This window comes from Trachemys scripta, chromosome 22 (assembly GCF_013100865.1).
Source record: "Trachemys scripta elegans isolate TJP31775 chromosome 22, CAS_Tse_1.0, whole genome shotgun sequence".
Lineage (NCBI taxonomy): Eukaryota > Metazoa > Chordata > Testudines > Emydidae > Trachemys > Trachemys scripta.
This window is the reverse complement of record NC_048319.1, coordinates 11,563,888-11,588,071: the sequence shown is the minus strand read 5'-3', so window position 1 is coordinate 11,588,071 and position 24,184 is coordinate 11,563,888. Positions and strand designations below refer to the sequence as shown.

General features: G+C 50.9%; 1 protein-coding gene across 1 annotated transcript in view; it reads right to left on the bottom strand.

Moving 5' to 3' along the window:
- The window catches only part of ATP8B3 (ATPase phospholipid transporting 8B3), a 42,555-nt gene extending 19,278 nt beyond the window's left edge, over positions 1 to 23,277 (bottom strand). Inside the window, exons 1-12 of the mRNA XM_034755595.1 lie at positions 23,223 to 23,277; positions 22,323 to 22,414; positions 21,003 to 21,116; positions 18,145 to 18,243; positions 16,115 to 16,176; positions 15,278 to 15,350; positions 15,082 to 15,152; positions 9,444 to 9,526; positions 9,037 to 9,195; positions 7,076 to 7,164; positions 4,009 to 4,202; positions 2,483 to 2,711 (exon numbers count right to left, since the gene is read on the bottom strand). Of these exons, the coding sequence (XP_034611486.1) occupies positions 2,483 to 2,711; positions 4,009 to 4,202; positions 7,076 to 7,164; positions 9,037 to 9,195; positions 9,444 to 9,526; positions 15,082 to 15,152; positions 15,278 to 15,350; positions 16,115 to 16,176; positions 18,145 to 18,243; positions 21,003 to 21,116; positions 22,323 to 22,414; positions 23,223 to 23,277 (1,320 nt within the window). The remainder of the gene's footprint in view (positions 1 to 2,482; positions 2,712 to 4,008; positions 4,203 to 7,075; positions 7,165 to 9,036; positions 9,196 to 9,443; positions 9,527 to 15,081; positions 15,153 to 15,277; positions 15,351 to 16,114; positions 16,177 to 18,144; positions 18,244 to 21,002; positions 21,117 to 22,322; positions 22,415 to 23,222) is intronic.
- Positions 23,278 to 24,184: the final 907 nt, after the last annotated feature.

Below are 24,184 nucleotides of genomic sequence, written 5' to 3'. Positions count from 1 at the left end.
TTCTGCAAATCTTTCCTTAATTCATTAGAGAACAATTTTCTCCAGCACTGGCCACCTGCCCTCCCATTTCTCCCACCTTCATCACTGCCTTGTGGGAGTCTTGATCTCTCCTGGCTTCTCACTGCCCAGCCCCTCCTTAATCTCCTTCCCAGATACCTGGCTGAAAGATCCAAAGAACGGCCAATCCCTAAGCTCCGTCCACTAGCTGTAGGGTTTCAAGGTGACTTTGCAAAAGGAAAAATCTGTGGTCTTTGTCCTGTTATTCGCTTCTTTATGAAGAAGGCCTGACAGGCTTGGATTTTTTTAATTGGATTGAAAATAAGGGGTGTTTTTGTTTGGTTGGTTGAAGTTTTTTGTTTGGTGTCGGTTTTTTGCACATTTTTAGCATTAGAAATTCAGATCTCACCTGACCTACTTTCCCTGGGAAACTCTATCAATGACCAGAGAAGTGGAAGGGTTATGACATCAGATACTAAGGAAGAGAAATTAGATTTACTTCTGATAAGAAAGTGATTTTTATTCACACTCCTTAAAGTTCCTTGGGGCTTTCCCCCGTCTGTTTTTGTCAATGAACCTTTAACACAAATGCACGATACGCAGTCAGGAGAAAAGCTCTCTGTGTTAAAGATTCAATACTCCCTGCCCTGCAAGTCTCATCAATTAAGTGCTGATCCTGAGAAAGCTCCCAAAACCAAGAGAGATTCCAATGAGTCATCCAGCAATACAAGGGGAGACAAGACCTGACAATCCTGATATTGATAAGGGTAAAAACAAGCATAAAAATAACTTTAAAAAAGAAAATTGGGGGCCTTCTTCATCATAAAAGAACAACCCCTTTTCTTTCCCTCCTTTGCAGGTCACCTTTAAGAAGAGCTCTTGAAGTAAAGCAGGGGAAGGCACATGAATGCATTCTGGAGTGTCACAGGAGAGCTGCAGTGGCTGGCAGGAGTTTACAAACAAGAAACCGTTTCTGTGCTGAATTCCCCTCAGCACTCCAGCTGGGAGGGACACAACATTGGCCTTTTCAACAAAATGGAAATTTTCTTGTAGAGATTTCTGTTTCTGTTGAAATTTGGGGGGGGAGGGGTTGGTCAAAAACCTGAAAACCAGTTTTCAAAAACCAGAACTGAAAAATTCAGGGTTTTGCAGGGTTTCAATGACCCCTCCCTCAAAAAATTCTGTGAAAAAATTCATTTCCTCTCAAAACGTTTTGTGGGGAATAAGATACATTTCCAGCTCTACTCGGCTCCCAATGGGTCTACTTCCTTTTCAATAAGCACCTTTGCCTACCACCTTCCCCACAGCCTGCCCTCAATCACCCAGGTACCACACGTCATGCCTCAGTTCATCTAGTGTCACCGGGCCACAACGGAGAGCAGCCAGTTGCTCCATACCGCCTGCTTTCCGGATGGGTCTGACAGGAAACGACCCCTGCTCCCCTCTCTCTGAGGGAGGTCCTGAGGTGGCTCCTAGGCAGAGCTTTGGGGCTTGGCCCTCTCTAGCGACTGTAGGCTGACAGACATTCCCCAGCCTCTCTCTTTAGGGGATTATAAAGAATGCTCGTTATTTATAATACATAACAATAATTTGTATTGTGGTAGCACCCAAAGGCCCCCGCCATGGATCAGGGTCCCATTGTGCTAGGCACGAGACAGAACAAAAAGCCAGTCCCTGCGCTGAAGACCTTACAATCCACGTGAGAGACAAGTAGGGCGACCATATTTCCCAAAAGGAAAATAGGACACTGCGTAGGGCTAGCCAGAGCGTCCGCACCTCCATGTGGGGCTGGCCCGAGTCGCTCACCCAAGCCACCCTCCACCCCCCCATGTGGGGCTGACCCAAGCCCTGACTCTCCCTTCCCCACGTAGGGTAGGCGTTGCTGCTCGCCTGAGCCCTGCCTCCCCACCACGAGGGGCCGACACTGCCACTCCCTTTCCCGGCACGTTCTGCCACACCCCGCCTTTTTGACAAAAGTGCCTTTGTCCCGTAGTTGGCAAGAGCAAACAGGAGAAATGCCCACTTTTGCCGAAAAAGTCGGGACTGCCAAGACAGGGCTTAAAAAAGGGTCTGTCCCGGCCACCATGGAACATACGGTCACCCTAAGCGCCAGGTGCACCACGCAGCCAGGAAGAGCATGGGCGAACAATGGGACAATACTGACCAGCATGAAACGCAGCAGTCCCAGCAGAGCAACTGCCCAACAGCATCTGACATAACTGCTGAAGTTCTACAGCACCTGCTACCTGAAGACCTCAACGCACCTTGCTAATATTAATGAACTGGATTAAATTATTTGCTATGGGTTGCACAGCAGGTCTGTAGCAGAATCAGAATCTCAGGGTTGGAAGGGACCTCAGGAGGTCATCTAGTCCAACCCCCTGCTCAAAGCAGGACCAATCCCCAGCAGAACAAGAAATAGAACCCAGGTGTCCTGCACCCCGCAACTATTCAAGGTCAGCCTCCCCCAAGAACCCATAGAAACCTGCTTCCACTCAGAGGTACCATAGATGATCCCGTTGATGCAACATTTCTTGAAGGTCATAATGTTCTGCGTTAAGGTGCCCGTCTTGTCCGAGAAGATGTACTCAATCTGGCCGAGCTGGTCATTGAGGCTGGTGCTCCTGGCTTTTGCTGGAGTGTCCTTTGCAGGGTAATACATCTCCAGGTCCCAGTCAATAAAATAGCTGTTCACCATGTAGATGAATTCAAACCTAGGAGCCCCGGGGGAAGGAGACACAAAAGAGGCAGGATAGTTATTTTAGCCACAGAGCGAGGGACGTTTGGGAATCTGACATCTCCCCCTTTCTCTTTGTCTTACAACTCAGAGCCTGCTAGAATCCAGAATAATGCAGATCACTTAGGGTCAGAATTTCATGAGAGCTCAGCATTCTGGGTTGGGAGCAGGTTGGGTGCTAAGCTCTTTTGAAAATCTGCCCCTAATGGAAGGTGCTGAGTGCCAGAACATCTGTCCCTCAGCACTTTTGAAAATCTGGCCCGTAATGACCAACCTCAAACGTCTGAAGGTTCAGGTAAGGACCCAAAAGTCTGGAAGCTGCTTCTGACGAATCGGACCTCTGGTGTCTTCCCAGCTGGGCTGAGAATCTCAAGTCATTGGGTGAACAAGAGATTTCCAGTCATTCCTGCCTCTGATCAGGACAGAAACAGAGATGTCCCAGAGATCTTCATCGCTCCTGCTTCCCAGGGGAGTGAATGTGCAAAGGAACGGGCACAGGAGAATGTTAAACTCTTCCAGACTCAGCGAAGGCTTAAGTCAGGTTTAGAGGGGGAGGGAGAGTCTGCTCTCTCCTGTCCCTAGCCCTAACCAGCTATCACATTCCGTCCTCCCCACCCTCCAATCTAACATCCAGTTCCCGTACTGATGAGCGCCGAGGGAGGCCCAGGCAAAGGAGTGGGAGCCAGGAGTGCTAATCCTGACTTGGTGCCTCAGGCAAGTCACTTCCTCCTGCATGCCTCAGTTTCCCCACTCTGTAAAGTGGGGTTAAGAACCTCACTGCGGCAGGGGATGATTCAGTATCTAATTTCTGTAAAGTGCTTTGAACATCCACAGTGCTGCGCATTAACTGTATTTAGGCTCCCAGTTGTGTCCTCGTCTGAATCATTTAGTGACCAAATATTATCTTCATCATCAAGCTATCACCACCAGCCTAACCATCACTCCAGACCGCAACAGCCTCCCGTGCGCTTCTCTAGTGACTTTCATCTGAGGATCCCAAAGCACTTTACTCACATTAATGAATTTGAGCATCACAGCCCGTCCTCTGAGCTAGGTCAATATTACCCCCTTCCACGGATAAGCAAATAGAATCAGTGACTTGCTCAAGGTCACGACACAGTAAAAAGCAGAACCCAGGCACGCTGACTCCCAGTCCCAGAGGCACCAATGTTCCCTGCTGCCCCGAATGGCAGGCTGACCCAGGAGGGCAAAAGGATAAAGTAAAAGACAGCGACTATTTCTAAGCAGCACAGAATCCGCTCTGAGGCTCTTACGTTATGTACATGGACATCGGTATGATGATGCTCAGAAGGATCATGAAGCCCCAGAAGGCGAAAAAGGCCTGCTCGGCAGGGCTTGTGCCGACATACAAAGCGGAGAGGTAGCTGTGCTCCGCGTGGAACTTCACGGCCCAGAATCCGGCGGCAAAGGCGAGACAGAGTGAGATAAAGACCAGCATCGCGAAGATCTGGGGGCAGGGGAAGAAATCCACATCTCAAGGCACTGTGCAGGATTCCACCAGACTCTTGTCCAAGGGGGTTCCTGGGCCAAGCAGCACCGCCCAGGCTTGCAGAGAGGCAGGAGTGAGGGCCTGGCTGTATTAGCCATTTTAGTAGCAGCGTAGCTACACTGGTGCTTTCCCCGTGCAGATAATGGCCGCACTGGTGTGAAGCAGGGTACTTACACGGGTGCAGACAGGCCCTTCTTCGGTATAACCCATGGTGTAAATTTAAACCACTAGCGTTATCTTAGATCCTCAGCTGGTGTGTCTTGCTCGCATGCCCTGGTCATACATGGCCACATTCGATGTCAGGAAGGAACTTCCCCCCAGGTGGTGAGCTTGGGGGGGTTTTCACTTTCCATTGCAGCCGGGAGTGTGGAGCACCTTTTGTGATCATCTGGGAGTCTGTCACCTAATCAATTCCCTGCCATTGCAGGGCCTTGGGCATGGGTGGCACCTTGGTCTCTCCTGTTCTCGCTGTGTGACACAGTTGAGTCTCCTGAGGACTGACATGCTTTAGTCTAACTAAAGTCTTTGGGCTCAGTGCACGAGTTTCCGGGTGAAAATTAACTACGCAGGGAGCTCAGACTAGAAGATGGATGAAACCATGGATCCTGGTATAACCTTTGTGTGGACACTCTTGTTCTGGGCCTTTTTTCAGGTTACTGTATGTCACTTGGGAAGGGGTTTAGAACTAAACCCAAAAGAGCCAATCTTATACCGGAATAAGAGTGTCCACACGACGGAGGTTTATACCAGCATAACTAGATCTGGATAACTGGTAAAACGTTCCCATGTGGACAAGACCTTCGACATAGAGCCCGAGTTCTCAAGCTCTGCCCTGTTGGGGGGCCATATTTTACTTAGGCTAGGTCTACTCTACCCGCCTGAATCGGCGGGTAGAAATCGATCTCTTGGGGATCGAATTATCGCGTCTCATTGGGACACGACAATCGATCCCCGAATCGAAGCTCTTACTCCACCAGCGGAGATGGGAGTAAGCGCCGTCGACGGGGAGCCGTGGAGGTCGATTTTGCCGCCGTCCTCACAGCGGGGTAAGTCGGCTCCGATAGGTCAAATTCAGCTACGCTATTTGCGTAGCTGAATTTGCGTATATTAAATCGACCTCCCCCTGTAGTGAAGACCTGCCCTTAGATGGGAAGCTCTTGGGGGAAGAGACTGTGTCATTTTGTTCTGTGTCTGTACAGCACCTAGCACACTGGGGCTCTGGTTCATGAGTGGGCTCCTCGGTGCCACCGGAATACAAATTAATAGTAAAATAATAATAATGACACATAACACAGTCAATAATAATAATAATATAGACACATCTCATGGGTATCTCCCTTCCCGGTTGTTATAGCTTAGACCCACCCCTGCCCATCCCTAGTCACATAACATCCCCGCAGCAGCAGGTGCAGCCAGTGCTCATATGGCAAAGCACCGGTAGGAAAGTATTTAATGCACCTTTCGTTTCTCTCAATGCACCTGGCAAGCGGGAGGAGGAGCTAGCGCCACGTGACCATCCACAAACCACCCCCCGCAAAGGGCCACAGAGCATCACGTGGGAGCCACCGACGGAGGATGGAAGGACAGAGCCAACGAGGCAGCGCAGCTAGAACGGGTAACTGAGAGTGCTGCCTTTAAATAGAGACTTCAGGGCAGACGGGATGGTCTTGTGGTTAGGGCAATGGCTCTGGGGAGCTGGGTTTTGTCCTGTTCCCCCCGAAACCTTGGGGACAAGTCACTTCCTCGCTCTCTGTGTGGGGAAGCCTAATTCGTTCCCGTTTCTGATGTACGATGGTGATGAACACCACAGATGGTATTATAAATAGCCGTGCACCGTGTTATTTCTGAGATAAACACAATACAAGGCCCCAGGGGTAGCTGGTATCTAACCAGGCATCCGCAAGGAATAGTTGCTGTTCCTAGTGTTGATGTAAATAGGCCTGATGGGTCATTTGGTTGGAAAGTTACACTCGAAAGCAGGAACTTAGAAAGCCACGACTAGCTCATGTGTAGCTATCAACATAGCATCGTGGTCCTACCACCACGTTCACCCATCTGCCTGCTGGTCCCTCTGCAAACATATGTGGCCGTGGTTCTTCAAGACAGCAGGACAAGAATTAGCCTTTAAATTAGAATCTACAGACAGAGGATCTTTGCTCTCCAAGCCAGATCCTCAGGTAGTGGACACTGGCACAGCTCTACAGGAAAGCTACGGTCCATTTCCACCAGCTGAGAATCTGGCCCCCTTGACTTCAATGGAGCGAGGTTGATTTATACTTGCTTAAGACCTGGTCTTATTTAATTTAAACTGCAGCGCTGGCGAAAGGGGCTGGTCTCTTTGCTATCAGTGTGGATGGGCAGAGTCCACTGGGACAAGGACAGACCTGGCCGCTCAGGGGAGGGGCCATGGGGAAAGTACCACTTTGACAGCTGCCGAGAACGAAAAGCCATGCAAGTGTCCGAGCTGCACTAACTGCTATCTTTAGAGGAGAGGGGCGTTCCGCCTCTGTCTTCGGTCCCTCTGCTGAAGCTGCCAGCAAGCAACGTTACTCTAGTTGCGATGCTGCCTTGATTGACACTGACATCCAGCCACTAGGAACCGGATTGAGAAGCACGCAACTCATCTCCCCCAGCAGCTTTCAGATGGCAATGACCGACCTGGGTCTGAACTGCCCCCCCCAACCCACCAGATAAAACGCTCCCAACTCCAGTCCCACACCTGCCTTCCACTCCATGCTGAACCAGAGACAGAGCCACACCTCTGGGGAGTGGGCAGTCAGGCAGCGCCGCTCAGCTGGCCAGCCCGTTTCTGGTGGAAGAGATGCACTTACTAAGATCACCAGTCTGTCCATCAAGCGGTCCAGCTTGGTTTTCTTCATCTTGATCTTCCCGCAGTTTTTCATGATTTTGGAATCCAATCCTGGACAAGACACGTTTTAGAAAGGAAAATAAAAAAAACCACATGGCCCTGGCAATTGTTTGGCATGCAGGCTGCATCACACCCACTTTGCTCTCCAGACTGGGGAGAAAAGTCTCCCACATGCCCCATGATGTAGGTGTCATGACACGGTGATAGGAACTCATTCCAGGGAAGCCCGTTCCACCATCCCACAGCATGGTCTAGTGATTAGACCAGGGGCCTCCTAAGTTCCACTCCCAGCTCTGCCACTGACCTACTGTGTGATCTTGAGCAATTCAATTCACCTTTGTGGCTCCGTTTCCCCATCTATAAACTGGGTATAATTACGTGTAGCCCTTCATACAGTCATTGGAGAGCTCCAGGTGCAGGGAACTCTAGAAGTGTTACTTGCACGTGGATGGCCGACCTTTGCAATTCAAGCGCTGCAGAGGCAACTTGCCCGGAGCATACATGTAATTTATTCCTTCATTGCTGCCAGAATGGTGCAAAGGGGCCTTGTAAACGAGGTATCGACGGCATTTCTAGTACGCCCATCCCAATGGCATTGCTTAGATAAACAGAAATCGTCTGCTGTCCGACATCACCTGCACTAGAGGCACCTGCCACTGATCAGAACTGTTCTCCCCACGAAGTTAGCAAAGAGCTACAGAGTTGGAAACCTCAGGCCACATGGAGCCCTCAAATCCCACCTTGGGTATCTGTGACATCGGGGGACAGTGGCAGGAGCATTAACAAGCCCAGGTGTCGCCTCATCCTCTGCCCTTAGGGTAGGGATTTAATGAGCTCTCCAAAAGGCTGAAGACCCTTTACAGAGTTGGGCCAGAGGGACTGTTCTGTCCTCTAGTTCGATCTCCTTGACAACACAGGCCATAGAATTCCGATCTGTAATTTCTGCACCAAGCCCCTATCTTGAGTTGAGCTACAGCGTATTTTTGGAAAGACGCCCCGTCTTGCTTTAAAGACTTGGTCATGGAGACTCCAGCGCATCCCGTGGTAAGCAGGCCCAATGGTTAATTACACTCACAAAAAAATGTGCCTTATTTCTAGCCCGAATTGATTTCACGCCAGCTACCAGCCACCGGATCTTGTTATGCCTTTGTCTGCTAGACAAAAGCAGCCCTCTACGGTCAGAAATCTTCTCTTGTAGGTACCTATAGACCAGGATCAAGTCACTTCTTAACCTGCTCTGTGACAAACAGATTGAGTTTCCTAAGTCCTTCACTGTAAGGGAAAATCTGAAGGGCACCTGAGAATGTGAATCTAAACAGTGAATCTGCAGGTGTTTGTTCGCATGACCAACCACGCTACTCAAATGAGTCAGAACAGCACCTGCAATTACTCTTGTTCCGAGAACTATCCACCGCCCGGCGACAGAACATAAGCTAGGCATCGGGAAGGGATACCCAACAGACCTGGATAATATTGTGCAATGGTCTGGCAACTCCTAGGCATGTGTGGACATCATACATGGGGTGAGCTGTGAACTGGGCTGCGATAGCGCTGACACGGGGCGCAAAGGAAGTTTTACTGATGGGTTAAACACAGAGGCTATGCTGTACCTCGGGCTGATCATTGGTTCAGCAAGTTCAGCATCCCCTCCCCTCCCGCCAGCAGTGGCCTATTCTTGAGGCTTCACAGGAAGGCAGCCCATCCCCCAACACCATGGTGCACCTGGCCAATTACAGCTAATGCACATGGGAGAGAACCAGGCCTCCCGCCGCGGCCATCCAGTGAGCAGCTTAGCCTACCCTTTGGCTGGCGGCCTGCTTCCCACTGGGCCCGTCTCCGTACTCAGGTATATGGACCAGTTTCCGCAGGGATGGGATAAGGCAGGTGAAGGCTGGCTGAGGGGCATAGGCCGCTTGCACTCACCCGCGTAGATAACGAGGCCGTAGCAGGTCTCGGTGTTGCGTATCCTGCAGCCTCGCAGCAAGATCTTCTCACTGTCCAGCGAGTACTTCTCACCCCTCCACTCCAGCGTGCCGATGAAGCTGTGCATGCGGCTGTTGGGCTCCTCGCAGGTCACTTTCCCTGGGACGCCAACAGCAAGGAGGGTCTGAATCACTCCTTGGCTTTCTGGGGAGCGACTAAAGAGAGGGGTCCCTCCTCCCATCCCTCACCCCTTCCGCCTGAGCGGGGGGACTGACACAGCTTCTGTGGAAGAAACTCAGACCAGGGAGATTTTGGCAGGGTAATTAAATAAATATCCCTGTTGCTCCGGGTTTATACTGGAGCCGGCGAGGCGAACGAAATGCGCCTTGCTCTTGCCGGGCACTCACCGTCAAAGGCAGCCATGCTTGCCTCGCTCACCAGCTCCTGGTGCGTGGCCAGAAGGGCCTGTCTGAACTTCAGGTTGGTTTCCCTGAAAACAAGAACAGGTCTGAAAACAATCAGAAGGAAAAGCCACAAAGCGGGGGGGGGGGGGGGTTGCTCCCCTAGTGCCATGGCTCTCCATATTTCCAGATTACTGTACCCCCAAGATTCACCTCATTTAAAAACGACTTGCTTCCAAAATTAGACCTAAACGTACAAAAGTGTCACAGCGCGCTAGTACTGAGAAATCGCTCACTTCCTCGTTTCTACCTTATAATTATAAAATAAATCAATTGGAATACGAATGTTGTACTTACATTCCAGCGGATAGTACATAGAGCAGTATAAACAAGCCATTGCCTGTATGAAGTTTTAATTTGTACTGACTTCGCTAGTGCTTTTTATGTAGCCTGTTGTAAAATTAAGCAAATCTCTAGATGAGTTGATGGACCCCCAGGAAGAGCGCTGCCTACTCCCAGGGGTGTGTGTACCCCTGATTGAGATCCACTGACCTGTTGTCCCCAAGGGTTGGAGAAACGTGGGCTGAGAGGGGTACTATTAATTATTACGATTTATGTGCATTACGGTAGCACCTAGCTGCCCCCCCGGTTGAGTTCAGGGCCCCGTTGTGCTGGGTGTTGCTTATACACGTAGTAAGAGACAATCCCTGCCCTGAAGAACTTACACTCTAAATACACCAGACAGACAGAGAGGGGGAGAGCAAGGATCGTTATCCCCATTTTATAGATGGGGAACTGAGGCCCAGTGAGGTGACATGATTTGCCCAAGGTCAGGCAGGGAGTCTGGGCAGAGCGGGAGATTTCACCCAGCTCTGCAGAGTCCCAGGCCAGTGCCTTAACCACCAGATCATCCTCTTTGGGACCCTGTAATTATTGGGGTTATTCTGTACCCCAAACCCCTAGGTCCTAGGAGCATGCCAGGTGCGTGCACCTCAGAGGCAAGGCCTGCAGGTGCTTCAGCAGCGAGGCCTTGTGGGCGCTAGCCCTGGTGGGTCCCAGTAACCGCTCAGACACAGGGCTGAAGGGCAGGTTGTCACTGGGGCTGGCAGGACGGGGAAGGTTGCAGAGACCCTTGGTACAGAAGCTTACACAGTTAGTCACATTGAGCAACAGCAGTTCCTGTTCGGGCCCCAGACAGTCCCATCGAGGGTCAGGGCTGGTCAGCCCTAGGGCCCGGGGCACCGCTCCAGTCCAGTCTCTATTCCTGCAAACAGGCATTTGCAGGTTTCCAAGCCAAGCTCAGTTTGTGTCTCTCGTTGGGGCCCCTCCGCCCTGGCTCCCTGCCAGCCGTTGCTGCTCCCGCAGAAGTCCCACACAGGCCTGCACCCACCTGTGACGTCCGGCAGTCACGGCCGGTTCCTCATAGAACCATAGGACTGGAAGGGACCTTGAGAGGTCATCTAGTCCAGTCCCCTGCACTCAAGGCAGGACTCAGTATTATCAAGACCATCCCTGACGGGTGTTTGTCCAACCTGCTCTTAAAAATCCCCAATGATGGAGATTCCACAACCCCCCTAGGCAATTTATTCCAGTGCTTAACCACCCTGACAGTTAGGAAGCTTTGCCTAATGTCCAACCTAAATCTCCCTTGCTGCAGTTTAAGCCCATTGCTTCTTGTCCTATCCTCAGAGGTTAAGAAGAACCATTTTTCTCCCTCCTCCTTGTAACAACCTTTTATGTACTTAAAAACTGTTATCATGTCCCCTTTCAGTCTTCTCTTTTCCAGACTAAACAAACCCAGTTTTTTCAATCTTCCCTCATAGGCAGCGGCGGCTCCAGGCACCAGCGCTCTAAGCGCGTACCTGGGGCAGCAAGCCGCAGGGGGCGCCCTGCCGGTTCCTGTGAGGACGGCAGTCAGGCAGCCTTCGGTGGCATGCCTGCGGGAGATCCGCCGGTCCCGCGGATTCGGCAGCAATTCGGCACCAGGTACGCCGAAATCGTGGGACCAGCGGACCTCCCACAGGCAAGCCGCCAAATCCGCAGGACCCAGGACCTCCCGCAGGCATGCCGCCAAAGGCAGCCTGCCTGCCATGTTTGGGGCGGCAAAAAAGCTAGAGCCGCCCCTGCTCATAGGTCACGTTTTCTAGACATTTAATCATTTTTGTTGCTCTTCACTGGACTTTCTCCAATTTCTCCACATCTTTCCTGAAATGTGGCGCCCAGAACTGGACACAATACTCCAGCTGAGGCCTAATCAGCGCAGAGGAGAGCGGAAAAATTACTTCTCGTGTCTTGTTTACAACACTCCTGCTAATACTGTACATCCCAGAATGATGTTTGCTTTTTTTGCAACAGTGTTACACTGTTGACTCTTATTTAGCTTGTGGGCCGCTATGACCCCCCAGATCCCTTTCCGCAGTACTCCTTCCTAGGCAGTCATTGCCCATTTTGTATGTGTGTAACTGATTGTTCCTTTCCAAGTGGAGTACTTTGCATTTGTCCTTATTGAATTTCATCCTATTTACTTCAGACCATTTCTCCAGTTTGTCCAGCTCATTTTGAATTTTAATCCTATCCTCCAAAGCACTTGCAACCCCTCCCAGCTTTGGCATCAGACTGTACTCTCTATGCCATTATCTAAATCACTGATGAAGATATTGAACAGAACCAGACCCAGAACCGTTCCCTGCAGAGCCCTGACCCTTCCAGCATGACTGTGAACCACTGATAACTACTCTCTGGGAACGATTTTCCAACCAGTTTTGCACCCACCTTATAGTAGCTCCATCTAGGTTTTATTTCCCTAGTTTGTTTATGAGAACGTCATGCGAGACAGGATCAAAAGCCTTACTAAAGTCAAGATACACCACATCTACCGCTTCCCCCCATCCACAAGGCTTGTCGCCCTGTCTAAGAAAGCTATCGGGTTGGTTTGACATGATTCCTGACACAAGGAAGAAAGGAGAGCAGCAGAATATGGACCCTGGACTTCAGAAAAGCAGACTTTGACTCCCTCAGGGAACAGATGGGCAGGATCCCCTGGGAGAATAACATGAAGGGCAAAGGGGTCCAGGAGAGCTGGCTGTATTTTAAAGAATCCTTATTGAGGTTGCAGGAACAAACCATCCCGATGTGTAGAAAGAATAGTAAATATGGCAGGCGACCAGCTTGGCTAAACAGTGAAATCCTTGCTGATCTTAAACGCAAAAAAGAGGCTTATAAGGAGTGGAAGATTGGACAAATGACCAGGGAGGAGTATAAAAATATTGCTCAGGCGTGCAGGAGTGAAATCAGGAAGGCCAAATCACACTTGGAGTTGCAGTTAGCAAGAGATGTTAAGAGTAACAAGAAGGGTTTCTTCAGGTATGTTAGCAACAAGAAGAAAATCAAGGAAAGTGTGGGCCCCTTACTGAATGAGGGAGGCAACCTAGTGACCGAGGATGTGGAAAAAGCTAATGTACTCAATGATTTTTTTGCCTCTGTCTTCACGCACAAGGTCAGCTCCCAGATTGCTGCACTGGGCAGTACAGCATGGGGAGAAGGTGACCAACCCTCTGTGGAGAAAGAAGTGGTTCGGGACTATTTAGAAAAACTGGACGTGCACAAGTCCATGGGGCCGGATGCGCTGCATCCGAGGGTGCTAAAGGAGTTGGCGGGTGAGATTGCAGAGCCATTAGCCATTATTTTTGAAAACTCATGGCGATCGGGGGAGGTCCCAGATGACTGGAAAAAGGCTAATGTAGTGCCCATCTTTAAAAAAGGGAAGAAGGAGGATCCGGGGAACTACAGGCCAGTCAGCCTCACCTCAGTCCCTGGAAAAATCATGGAGCAGGTCCTCAAGGAATCAATTATGAAACATTTAGAGGACAGGAAAGTGATCAGGAACAGTCAGCATGGATTCACGAAGGGGAAGTCGTGCCTGACTAACCTAATTGCCTTCTATGATGAGATAACTGGCTCTGTGGATGAGGGGAAAGCAGTGGATGTCTTATTTCTTGACTTTAGCAAAGCTTTTGATACTGTTTCCCACAGTATTCTTGCCACCAAGTTAAAGAAGTATGGGCTGGATGAATGGACTGTAAGGTGGATAGAAAGCTGGCTAGATCGTCGGGCTCAACGGGTAGTGATCAATGGCTCCATGTCTAGTTGGCAGCTGGTTTCAAGTGGAGTGCCCCAAGGGTCGGTCCTGGGGCCGGTTTTGTTTAATATCTTTATTAATGATCTGGAGGATGGTGTGGACTGCACTCTCAGCAAGTTTGCAGATGACACTAAACTAGGAGGCGTGGTAGATACACTAGAGGGTAGGGATCGGATACAGAGGGACCTAGACAAATTAGAGGATTGGGCAGAAAAAAACCTGATGAGGTTCAACAAGGACAAGTGCAGAGTCCTGCACTTAGGACGGAAGAATCCCATGCACTGCTACAGACTAGGGACCGAATGGCTAGGTAGCAGTTCTGCTGAAAAGGACCTAGGGGTCACAGTGGACGAGAAGCTGGATATGAGTCAACAGTGTGCTCTTGTTGCCAAGAAGGCTAACGGCATTTTGGGCTGTATAAGTAGGGGCATTGCCAGCAGATCGAGGAACGTGATCGTTCCCCTTTATTCGACATTGGTGAGGCCTCATCTGGAATACTGTGTCCAGTTTTGGTCCCCACACTACAAGAAGGATGTGGAAAAATTGGAAAGAGTCCAGCGGAGGGCAACAAAAATGATTAGGGGTCTGGAGCACATGACTTATGAGGAGAGGCTGAGAGAACTGGGATTGTTTAGTCTCCAGAAGAGAAGAATGAGGGGGGATTTGATAGCAGCCTTCAACTACCTGAAGGGGGGTTCCAAAGAGGATGGAGCTCGGCTGTTCTCAGTGGTGGCAGATGACAGAACAAGGAGCAATGGTCTCAAGTTGCAGTGGGGGAGGTCCAGGTTGGATATCAGGAAAAACTATTTCACTAGGAGGGTGGTGAAACACTGGAATGCGTTACCTAGGGAGGTGGTGGAGTCTCCTTCCTTGGAGGTTTTTAAGGCCCGGCTTGACAAAGCCCTGGCTGGGATGATTTAGCTGGGAATTGGTCCTGCTTTGAGCAGGGGGTTGGACTAGATGACCTCTTGAGGTCCCTTCCAACTCTGATATTCTATGATTCTATGATTCTATGATTTGTTCTTGACAAATCCATGATGACTGCGGCTCTACACATGGTTCCTGGGGCTTCTCCCCAGCCCCCTGCTGCCGTGTGGCTCCCACTCCCCAAACTGAGCCCAGCCTGGCTCAGGACCGTTCCTCTTACCTGGCCAGGGGAATGGAAGTGCAAAGGGGATGGGGCTGGTAGGAAATATGGTCCCTGCTTAGCCAGGAAAAAGGGGGTGTACAGAGGGGCCTGATGGGACTTTTAGTCCCCTGCTTTGCAGATGCAACACATCCCAGTTTTTGAATTTCGGGTGTCCCATTTCAGAATCCCTTGGGGCCTGGTTTTTGAAGGTGCTGAACATCCACCACACCGCTGCCAGGCACCCAGCACCTCTGAAACCCAGGCGCAAAGTGTCTCCAGCTGGGCTCCCAAATATGGAGGCCTCAGAACGTTGGCTGTGGTATCTCTGGTCCCCAGCCGGTGGCTGTGGTCTCCCCACAGTCTCTCCCTCTCCTTACCCGTCGATATCCGCTGTCTCCACGTAACATAAGCTGCTGGGCTCCGAGCTGGACAGCAAGAGCAGGTCAGCCTTTAAAAGCAAGCAAAACAGAAAAGGCCTCAGAGAGACTTTCCTGATGAGGCCCCCTCATCCCCGCTCCCCAGCGTACGGCCTCGGAGCGAGGGGCCCGGCCCGCCACGAGGGGCCTGACTCACCGGGACGAAGCTGTCCTTGCGCAGGCAGACAATGTCGCCGACACAGATGTCCCTCCATTTCTTCCAGCTAAAGCTGCAAGAGAAAAACAAGCCGCTTAGGAGGCCAGCACGGCTGAGATGGGCTGAGCTGACGGCCCTGGAGACCTCTCTCCACAGGGCAGCCCGGGCAGCAGCAGGGCAAGTTTCACTCCCACCTCCCCAGCCCCTGCGCCTCGACCCTGACCTCCAGGACGAAAGGGGACGTCAGTCTCTGTGGCCCATCCAATCCTTAGCCACGCCACTAAGCCTGCCAATGTGAAGACCAGCTGGGCGGGTGGTTTCGTGACATGGGAACTAGCATGAGACCCACCCATGCCTAGCAGGCAGGCCACCTAGCAGCCATCGATGGCAGTGACTTTTGGCCGATAGTGACCTGGGCTCTGCAGCGCCCCCTTGAGGAGCCCTATGGGCCAGAAGTGGCAGAAACTCTCTGGGTGCCCTTCCAAGGAAAGGAAACTCCTTTAGGACAAGCGGAGCTGTCACGTGGAACCAAGGCCACCTGGATCCCCATCCCAGCTGGGACTGGGATGTGTTAATCCCAAGGATGGAGTAAATGAGGCCTGCCCCAGGTTGTGGGAAGGTGTGTCTCTGTGGGGCAGCCTGGGGGTGATGACACATCACAGCCACTTCTCTGAGCACAGCTGGTAAATTGGGAGAACCCTATGCGCTCAGACAATGGCACAGAGCCACCACTCCCCCTCCCCCCGCTTCTTCAAACACACGGTGGAGGAGAACATGACTGTAGACAGTGAGTTTTATCCTGTAGCTCGCAGCTGGACATTTCTCAAGGCCCCTAACCTTTTCCCAACCAAGATTTCGCAGGGCCTGCTGTTGATCATCCAGTCGCTCCGGTGTCGGGCCTGCAAAAATAGGAGAAAAGACAGGGACAGGTCATGTCTGGCTTCCCCATTCACCGGGGCCGCAAGAGAACGGCCCTGTTAGCACCAGGCTCTGTCCAGGCGTTCCAGTCTCAGAGCGAGGAGATCTGCCCTTTCCAGGTGTGATACTGGCAAGCTCTTTCCCGGGCTGCAGGCATTAGCTAAGAACTGACTAATTCATAGTTGGAGGCATGACCGGGTCGCTTATGTTGCGCAAAATAGGTATTAATCCTATGAAACTGGATTTACTAGTGTTACAACTCTAGTGCACGTTTGTAAGTTGCTGCACGCATTAATCTTATTTGCAGTGTCTGTATTCCAGGCGATAAGGAAATCTGTAAGTTTTGCTTTATAACTTCGAAAATGTTTACTCTAAACTTGTGAACCCGGATGGGAAGAGTGTTTACCTCCACCCCTACCCTGGTGGCCAGAAGAACTATCAAAATCAGATGATCCATCAAGGAACATCGCAATACAAAGGACTGGTGAATGGCTCTATTGCCCCTTGGAAAGGCAACGTCCAAGGAAACTTGTCCTACGGACTTGCAGGCTGAATGAAGGAAATAAAACAAAGACACATGAAAACTTTCCATCTCTTTGCTGTTTGAACTCTGACGGGGCCAGAGACACCAAACTGAAGCCAGGGGTTACCCTTGGGTCCACCCTGAAAGACACTTTGAAGTGACAGATCACTACAATTCTGTCACTCTTAGGATTTATTGCAACTCAGTTGTGTGTCTGTCTGCTTGCTTTAGCCTGGAAACAACTCTCTTAGTTCTCTTTCCTAGTTAATAAACCTTTAGATAGTTTATTACAGGTTTGGCTACAGGCGTTGTCTTTGGTGTGAGATCTAGGGAACCAGCTGAGCTGGGGTAAGTGACTGGTCTCTTGGGACTGGAAGCAACCTGAATATTGTGTGATTTTTGGTGTAAGTGACCATTTATCACCAAGTCCAGTTTCCCTGATAGGCTGGAGAATCTAAGGCAGTGGTTCTCAACCTGCAGCCTGCATGTGACCCAATTAGCACAGGGCTGCAGCCCAGCTACGTGCTAAAAGCTTCAGGGCCCGCGTGGTGGTGGCCAGGATGCCTGGCCACCCAACCCGGCGGGGTCCAGAGCCCTGGCTGCCCGATAACCGGCACGGCATGGCAGGGTTGAGGTTGCCAGGCTGCCCTGCCCTTCCCTGCCCTGTGTGGCAGGGTCCGGGCTTCCGGGGCTGCCCTGCCCTGCAGGGCGGGATCCGGGCTTTCGGGGCTGTGCTGCCTTGCCACGCAGCGGGGTCCGCTCCTGGCCCCACTCTGTGGAGGGGTCTCTGGGCGGGGGTTTGGGACCTGGGCATAGGGGTCTGTAGGAGGTAGGGTTCGGGGGGAGGGGGAGATGCTGTGGTTCTCCACCTGCGGCCCAAGGAATACTGTGTGGCCCACAATGATAAATAGGTTGAGACCCACTGGTCTAAAGGAACTGCCTGCAACTCCATGGTCAGACTGTGATAGCAATCCAGGAGTTCACATTTGGTTCTGGGTGGGTAAAATCTAATTATAGGGGTGCCTGCCCTGACGTAGGCATGCACGGGCGCGAGCCCGTCCACGCAGCATGACACAAGGCATGCCCAGTGGGTGTGAACGTGGGGAGTAAAGGGGCGGTCAATATGTCTGTGGATCTAAGAGGAAGCCTGTCCATTGGCTGGGACCCCAGCGAGCAGGGGAGGGGAGTGGGTCAATTATGAAGAGGCCAGACCAGGGGAAGGGGCCAGTTACTCATCCCCGCTCCAAAGGGAGGATGGTAGATAGCCACAGCCCCTTGCCTCCATGAAGGCATTGTGGATACATGCTGGGTGCTGAGGCCTAAAGATACAGGGAGTGCCAGCTCAGTCCCGGGCTCTCCGGCAAGCCACACCATGCACCGAGCCCCTTCGTGGATTTCCAGCCCTGCGAACTGCTGGGGTACTCACAATGTCGTCAATCAGGTCCCGTAGGCCTCTGAGGAGGAGGAGGAAGCTCAAGGGCAGAAGCAGGGTGAACCAGGGCAGGGTGGAGATTTCAGGAACGGTCTGAAATGGAAGGCGAGAGAGCAGAGGAGCCTCACATTACTAGGGGAGGGTGCGGGACCAGACACAGCCTTCACCCCCCACCCTGAAGCACTGACCCTTTCTTGAGGGTTGGAAGAGTTGGGGTAACTTCCCCACTCTTTCTACGGGCGCATCTGAACTTCCTGGTTCCGCCTGGCTAGGAAAAGGAAATCAAACCAGCGGCTCTGTCCCCAGGCAGAAATGGCTCCAGTTTAACGTCAATCTCTTTTTAAACACGGGCACGGAGGCTCTTATTTTGATTTATGAGCAGCTTTTTCAGTATAGCGTAAAGGTCTTCCTACTCAACTTCAACGAAACCAAACTAAGGGCTTGTCTACACGGAGTGTGACGCTGGTAAGTGGCAACTGCCAGCTCTGGCCAAGGCCTAGGCATCCGCTGAGAACTGACAAACTCACACCTGCAAGGCAGGCCAGTTCATTTGCATGTTAGGAAAGTTCAAAGTAAATGTGAAATGTACAAAAATGTGTTTAGTGTTTAAACTCCATGAAGAAGGGGTGGGAGGTTGCAGGCATTGTTTTCCCTTATCTGTCCCCTGTTATAATGTAAGAGCAAGCATCTGCATTGCATATACCCCAGTCATTAAATAACTCGCCAAACAGAGAGGAGCCTTGTGTAATGCAAATGAAGAACTTTAACAGGTGAGTGTTAATTCCTGCACATTGAAAGCGAGCGGTCATTGTGTGTCAAATCAAAGATCAAAGTCTCTAAGTACATTCCTCTTTTCCCGCCATGAAGGAAGAAGCCACGTGGGTACTGTCCTGACAGCTTGGTTTCTGCCAGAAGCTACAAATATGGACCCAAGGAAAAATTCTTCATCTCCTGGCTGTGTGGATTCTAACAGGGCAGAAAACTGAACAAGGAGGCAGAGATCCCCCAAGTTATTCTGGGTAGCCCTGAAAGACTTTGGGGAAACTGGAAGAACACTATCAGGAGGTAGCCGTGTTAGTCTGTATCTACAAAAACAACAAGGAGTCTGGTGGCACCTTAAAGACTGACAGATTTATTTGGGCATAAGCTTTCGTGGGTAAAAACCTCGCTTCTTCAGATGCATCTGAAGAAGTGAGGTTTTTACCCACGAAAGCTTATGCCCAAATAAATCTGGTAGCTTTTGCAATTACAGAGTATGACTTACCCATACATATATATTTTTACCTGCATTAATCTCTCATTAACTCCCATTTCTTTTGCCTAGCTAATAAACCTTTAGTTAGTTTGCTATAGGACTGTCTTTGGTGTGAGATCTGGGATGCAGATCGCCCTGGCTGAGTGTTGGTCTCTTGGGACTGGGTGTTACCTGATTATTTTGTAATTGTTGGTGTAAGTGACCATTTCTCACATAGTCCAGCTTGCCTGGGTGGCAAGATAGCCTGAAGCGTCTTCGGGGACTGTCTGCGACTCCATTACAAGAATATTGTAGTACTTTGGGAGTTCACATTTGGTACAGGGTTGGTGAAATCTAATTATAGAACATATGACCAGTCTGGGGTGCTGGCCCTGCTTTTTGACAGTCTGCTCGAAGGTCGGCCCTCACGCTTGTGAGCCACTCCAGACAGGGTGACATGGGGAAATTGACCAGAATAGTTATTGCAGAACAAAATATTCCACAATAGCTAGAACAGTTAGTGCAAAATAAGCTATTCTGGTCGATATCCCCCCGTTGATATGTTAAACCAAAGCTGGGTTAAACCAAAATAAGAGCTTGCCTAAACAACCGAAATAACGGTATCTTCTCCTAGCCTTATGTCAATGAAGCCAGTTATTTCAAAATGGAACACTCCTGTGGTGAAACGAGAGAGCCCCCACATAGCCTGACACTGAAATAACTAAGGAGATGAATTAAAACCCATATGGTTATTTTGGTTCCCATGTGGCCAGTCCCTAAGAGCATCTGCATGGCCTTTTGCGCTAGTTTAGCTAAATCGGTTTAAAGCAGGGATTCTCAAACTGGGGGTCGGGACCCCTCAGGGGCTCACGAGATTATTACATGGGGGGTCGCGAGCTGTCAGCCTCCACCCCAAACCCGGCTTTGCTGCCAGCATTTATAATGGTGTTAAATATATAAAAAAGTGTTTTTAATGTATAAGGGGGGGTCGCACTCAGAGGCTTGGTATTTGAAAGGGGTCACCAGTACAAAAGTCTGAGAACCCCTGGTTTAAAATCTGGTACAGCTCTGCGTGTAGACAAGGCCAAAGAGAAGAAGCTTTGAGCTAACGACTTTCAAGGGAGTTGGCTCCTAACTCGCATAGGAACGTTTGAAAATCCCATCCTTAGTGATTAAAGGACTGGAAGCCAGGACTTCTGGGTTCTGTGCCCGGCAGCTTGCTGTGTGACCTTGGGCGAGTCTCTGCAGCTAATATCCTTCATGGGAGCAGTGTGAGGACTGGAGGGTATTTTGTGATCCTTGCATGAAAGCTGCTAGAGAAACATGGTCTTCTTAAATTATCCAGTGGATCATCCGAAATCCCCATAAAACTGAGAGAGAGGGCGACTGCTCCAGCCCGAACGGAGGCCGAGAGAGGTGAAGGGACTTGCCCTAGATCACGCAGCGATCCTGCAGCAAAGTTGGGGTTAGAACTCAGAAGTCCTAACTCACACTCCCGAGCTCCAAGCCCGAGGCACAGCTCCTTCTTTAGACAGTGTCTCTCTCCCCTCTGTGCCCATCTCAGGGCACTGACTTGGCAGGCCCAGCAGTCTCCCCCTGACCTCCAGCGAGATCTCACCTGTAAGAGGATGACGAAGAGGAAGTAGAGGTTGGCCAGCCGATGGAACTGCTCATAGAGATTGAGCGGCAAGAAGGTCAGGACGTTGTATTTGGCTGTCTTGATGGCGTTATCCTGGAAGGAGCATTTTAAAGACTGACATGCCTGGGCTTTCTCAGGACGCAGCAAGAGCTGGGCTGAGCAGGGCTTCCTGCCAGCCACTGGGATCTCACGGGGCACAGGACATCCCCTTCTTCCCAGGTTAAATTCCAGATTCACTCTGCAGTGGGGCTGCTGGGCCTAGAAAGTGCCAGGGATCTACACCGAGGGAGGGGGGTATACGGTGGAAGCAGAGCTCCTTTCCCCCACACCCACTCCTCCACCTCAGGCTCAGCAACCCTGTGTCATCTTTTACGCCAACACAAAGCACTAGCAAGTCAGAGTGGAAGCATCCAACCCCCCCTTTGCACCCAGTGACTGACTGCCCAAGGTGCAGGGCAACTGAGAATTAGGCCCTTAATCTTCATGGCCCAGTTCCTCGCATGTATTTAGGTGCCTAACTCCCTTTGAAATCAATAGAAGTCAGGAGCCTAAATACCTTTGAGCATCTGGGCCTATCAGCTCATCTCCCGGTCTTACTCTGGGTGGCTCCAGCCAGCTGGCAGTGTGGCTGACACCAGGGATCTCCAGAGCTAAAGGCAGAAGTTGCTCCAGCTAGAGCTAAGAGCCGAGTCTAGCAGCCGACTCGTATCCTCAGTGGATCAGGCCTGGTGGGGAGCATGTAACACAGTCAGTGGGTTACACACCCCATCCTACCCTTTCTTATCCCCGCTCTCACATGCTGGCTTTTCCATTTTACCTCTGCTGCCAGGTCCCATGGTAACAGATCCTACCCAGTCACCGCACAAAACACACACCTCTGAAGAAGCAGGACGAGAACCCTGCTCCAAAAAAACCCGCCAGTGGCTTCTACCACTTGAGCTAAGGAAGCCTTCCGTTAGCAGGGAGCATCATCCGGTCCCTTACGCTCTCTATGGACGAGCCACTACAGGCCATGGCTCCCTCAAGCACACAAAGCCACGACTCCCTTCTAGGAGAAATCTCAATGGCCCAATATGCTGCTCTAGACCGTGACTGGCGAACACTGCAGCAATCATACGGAAGGCCACCCTCCTCATGTTGAATGAGGCACTCGCAGAAAAGGCGTTTCCAGTCAGCCGCTCTGGAGATCTGTCTGCTCACGCCCTGCCCACGGCCAAGGGGCTTGCACTGCCAGCTGGGAAATAAGCAGAGATGCTAGTGGCCATAAAATAAGCACAGGCTTGAAGCAAGGTGACTCACCTCATATTTTTTCCTCGTCAGGCAGAAGGCAACTCTCTTCTTGAACTGTGTGTGATAGGCTCGGTCGTTGGCCTTCACCTCCCAGGTGAAATCTGGAAAAGCAGCCAAAAGGTGAGCCATTAGCCAATCTCTGGGCAACAGTCTCTGGCCCGTGGGGAAACGAGGCAGAACCAGGACAGATGACAGCACCATAAGGCCCACAAGGAGCTCCGGATACTGCTTGCTGCTGGCATGATTGGCTTTCCCCGAGGAGGACCTTGGGACCCACTGGGATTGGGATCCCACAGGCCTGATTAGAAGTGGCCTTTGGGGCAACTGGAGCAGAGCGAGAGTCCATTCCAGCTCCAGCCCTGGTGTTTTTTTCTTTGCTCCTCACTAAGCACTAGATTGTGCCCAGCCCGGTGTAGAGACTGCCAGGGGACAGAGAGCACCTGAAGCCTTCCCCTGCCACTCACTCCGGCTCCAGAGCCTGTTGCAAGCTCGGCTCTTGGATTTCTGGTGCCTGAGGACTGAGGGGCTGGAGTCCGCTGGGGAAAATCAAGCCGAGCGGAGCTGGCATGGAGTGGGCAGTCCTGCCTTTCCAAGCGGGCAAGAAGGGCCTGTCTCAGCCATTTTCCCTCAGGAACAATCCCAGGGCAAAGGTGGTGATTTAATGGCACAACCGAAGCCTTGGTGAATGAACAGTCCCCCAGCCAAAATCATTTAAATAGATCCTACGATATCTTTTTTTAGTACCAGGGTATAGCTACTGCTAAGTTGGGACATTCTTAGCCAAGGTTCCTAACTCTCCCACTTACTATGGCTCCCATCACGCCAAACTCGGTCTCCCCAGCTCAGGTTCTCCATTCCCAATCCGCTCTCCCAATGCCAAACAACCCAGCCATGCCATCTTGCACTGACCTAACTGCTTCTTACTCCCATTCAGGTAGCTCTCGAGTGACTCCTGGTTGGTCATGCTGCCAGAATCTAGAAAGCAAAGGAACCAAACATCTTTACAATAATGAACAATAATCGTAGCCAGGTTTTATAGTTCTACGGCTCTTTTCCTTTCATGGGATGGCAATACACTTTAACCGTGCTGCCCTGGTTCTTTAAACTCTCTGGGGCAGATAGCCCAGAATGCAATACCATTCCACAGTGGAGTCATTTCCTCCTGACCCCAGACAGTGATGAGCTTCGGCCCTGAAGCCTCATATTGGCTAGATTTTATTACCCCAGCAGGTGTAAATACACGTTATCCACCCTGACGTCCAATTCTCCTTAATTAACTCCTTGTCTCAGTTAATATTCCACAGCAGGTTGATTATGTATTGCATAAAAAAGTATTTTCTTTCCATCTGTTTTAAAGGCGGTACCTTTTCATTGCTGTGAGGGCCAGCAATCCCATTTGTTACGCTACATTCTTCCATCACATTTCCTATTAATCTCCTTTCGGCACAAAACAGTCACAGTGCCAAACGCTCTGCTGGTTTAAGCTGATGTCAGTCCAGCTGGGTTGAAACCACTTGTGGCAGGACTAAATCTAGTTCCTTGGCTTTAACTTCTCTCACTCAGGCCTCGAGTCATTTTCACTGCCTTGCCACCTAGATGCGGCATTCAGAACTGGCTCGAAACCTACTTCTGAACTTCTCCAGAGTTCATGATCCCTTCTCTGGATCAAATATCTGCATGCGGCACTCTTTAGGTCCTGAAGCAATGTACGGGCCTTGTGCAGGAGTAAATGAGTGACCTAGCCGGCCTGTTGGAATCAAATGGGTCCTGCTAGTAGCATCAATTACAGGAAGTCTAGGTTAGCTTTTAAAGTAGTAAAGGCCTGTATGTTTAGAGCAAAGGTCCCAGGGCTCTAGTAACGATTGCTAGAG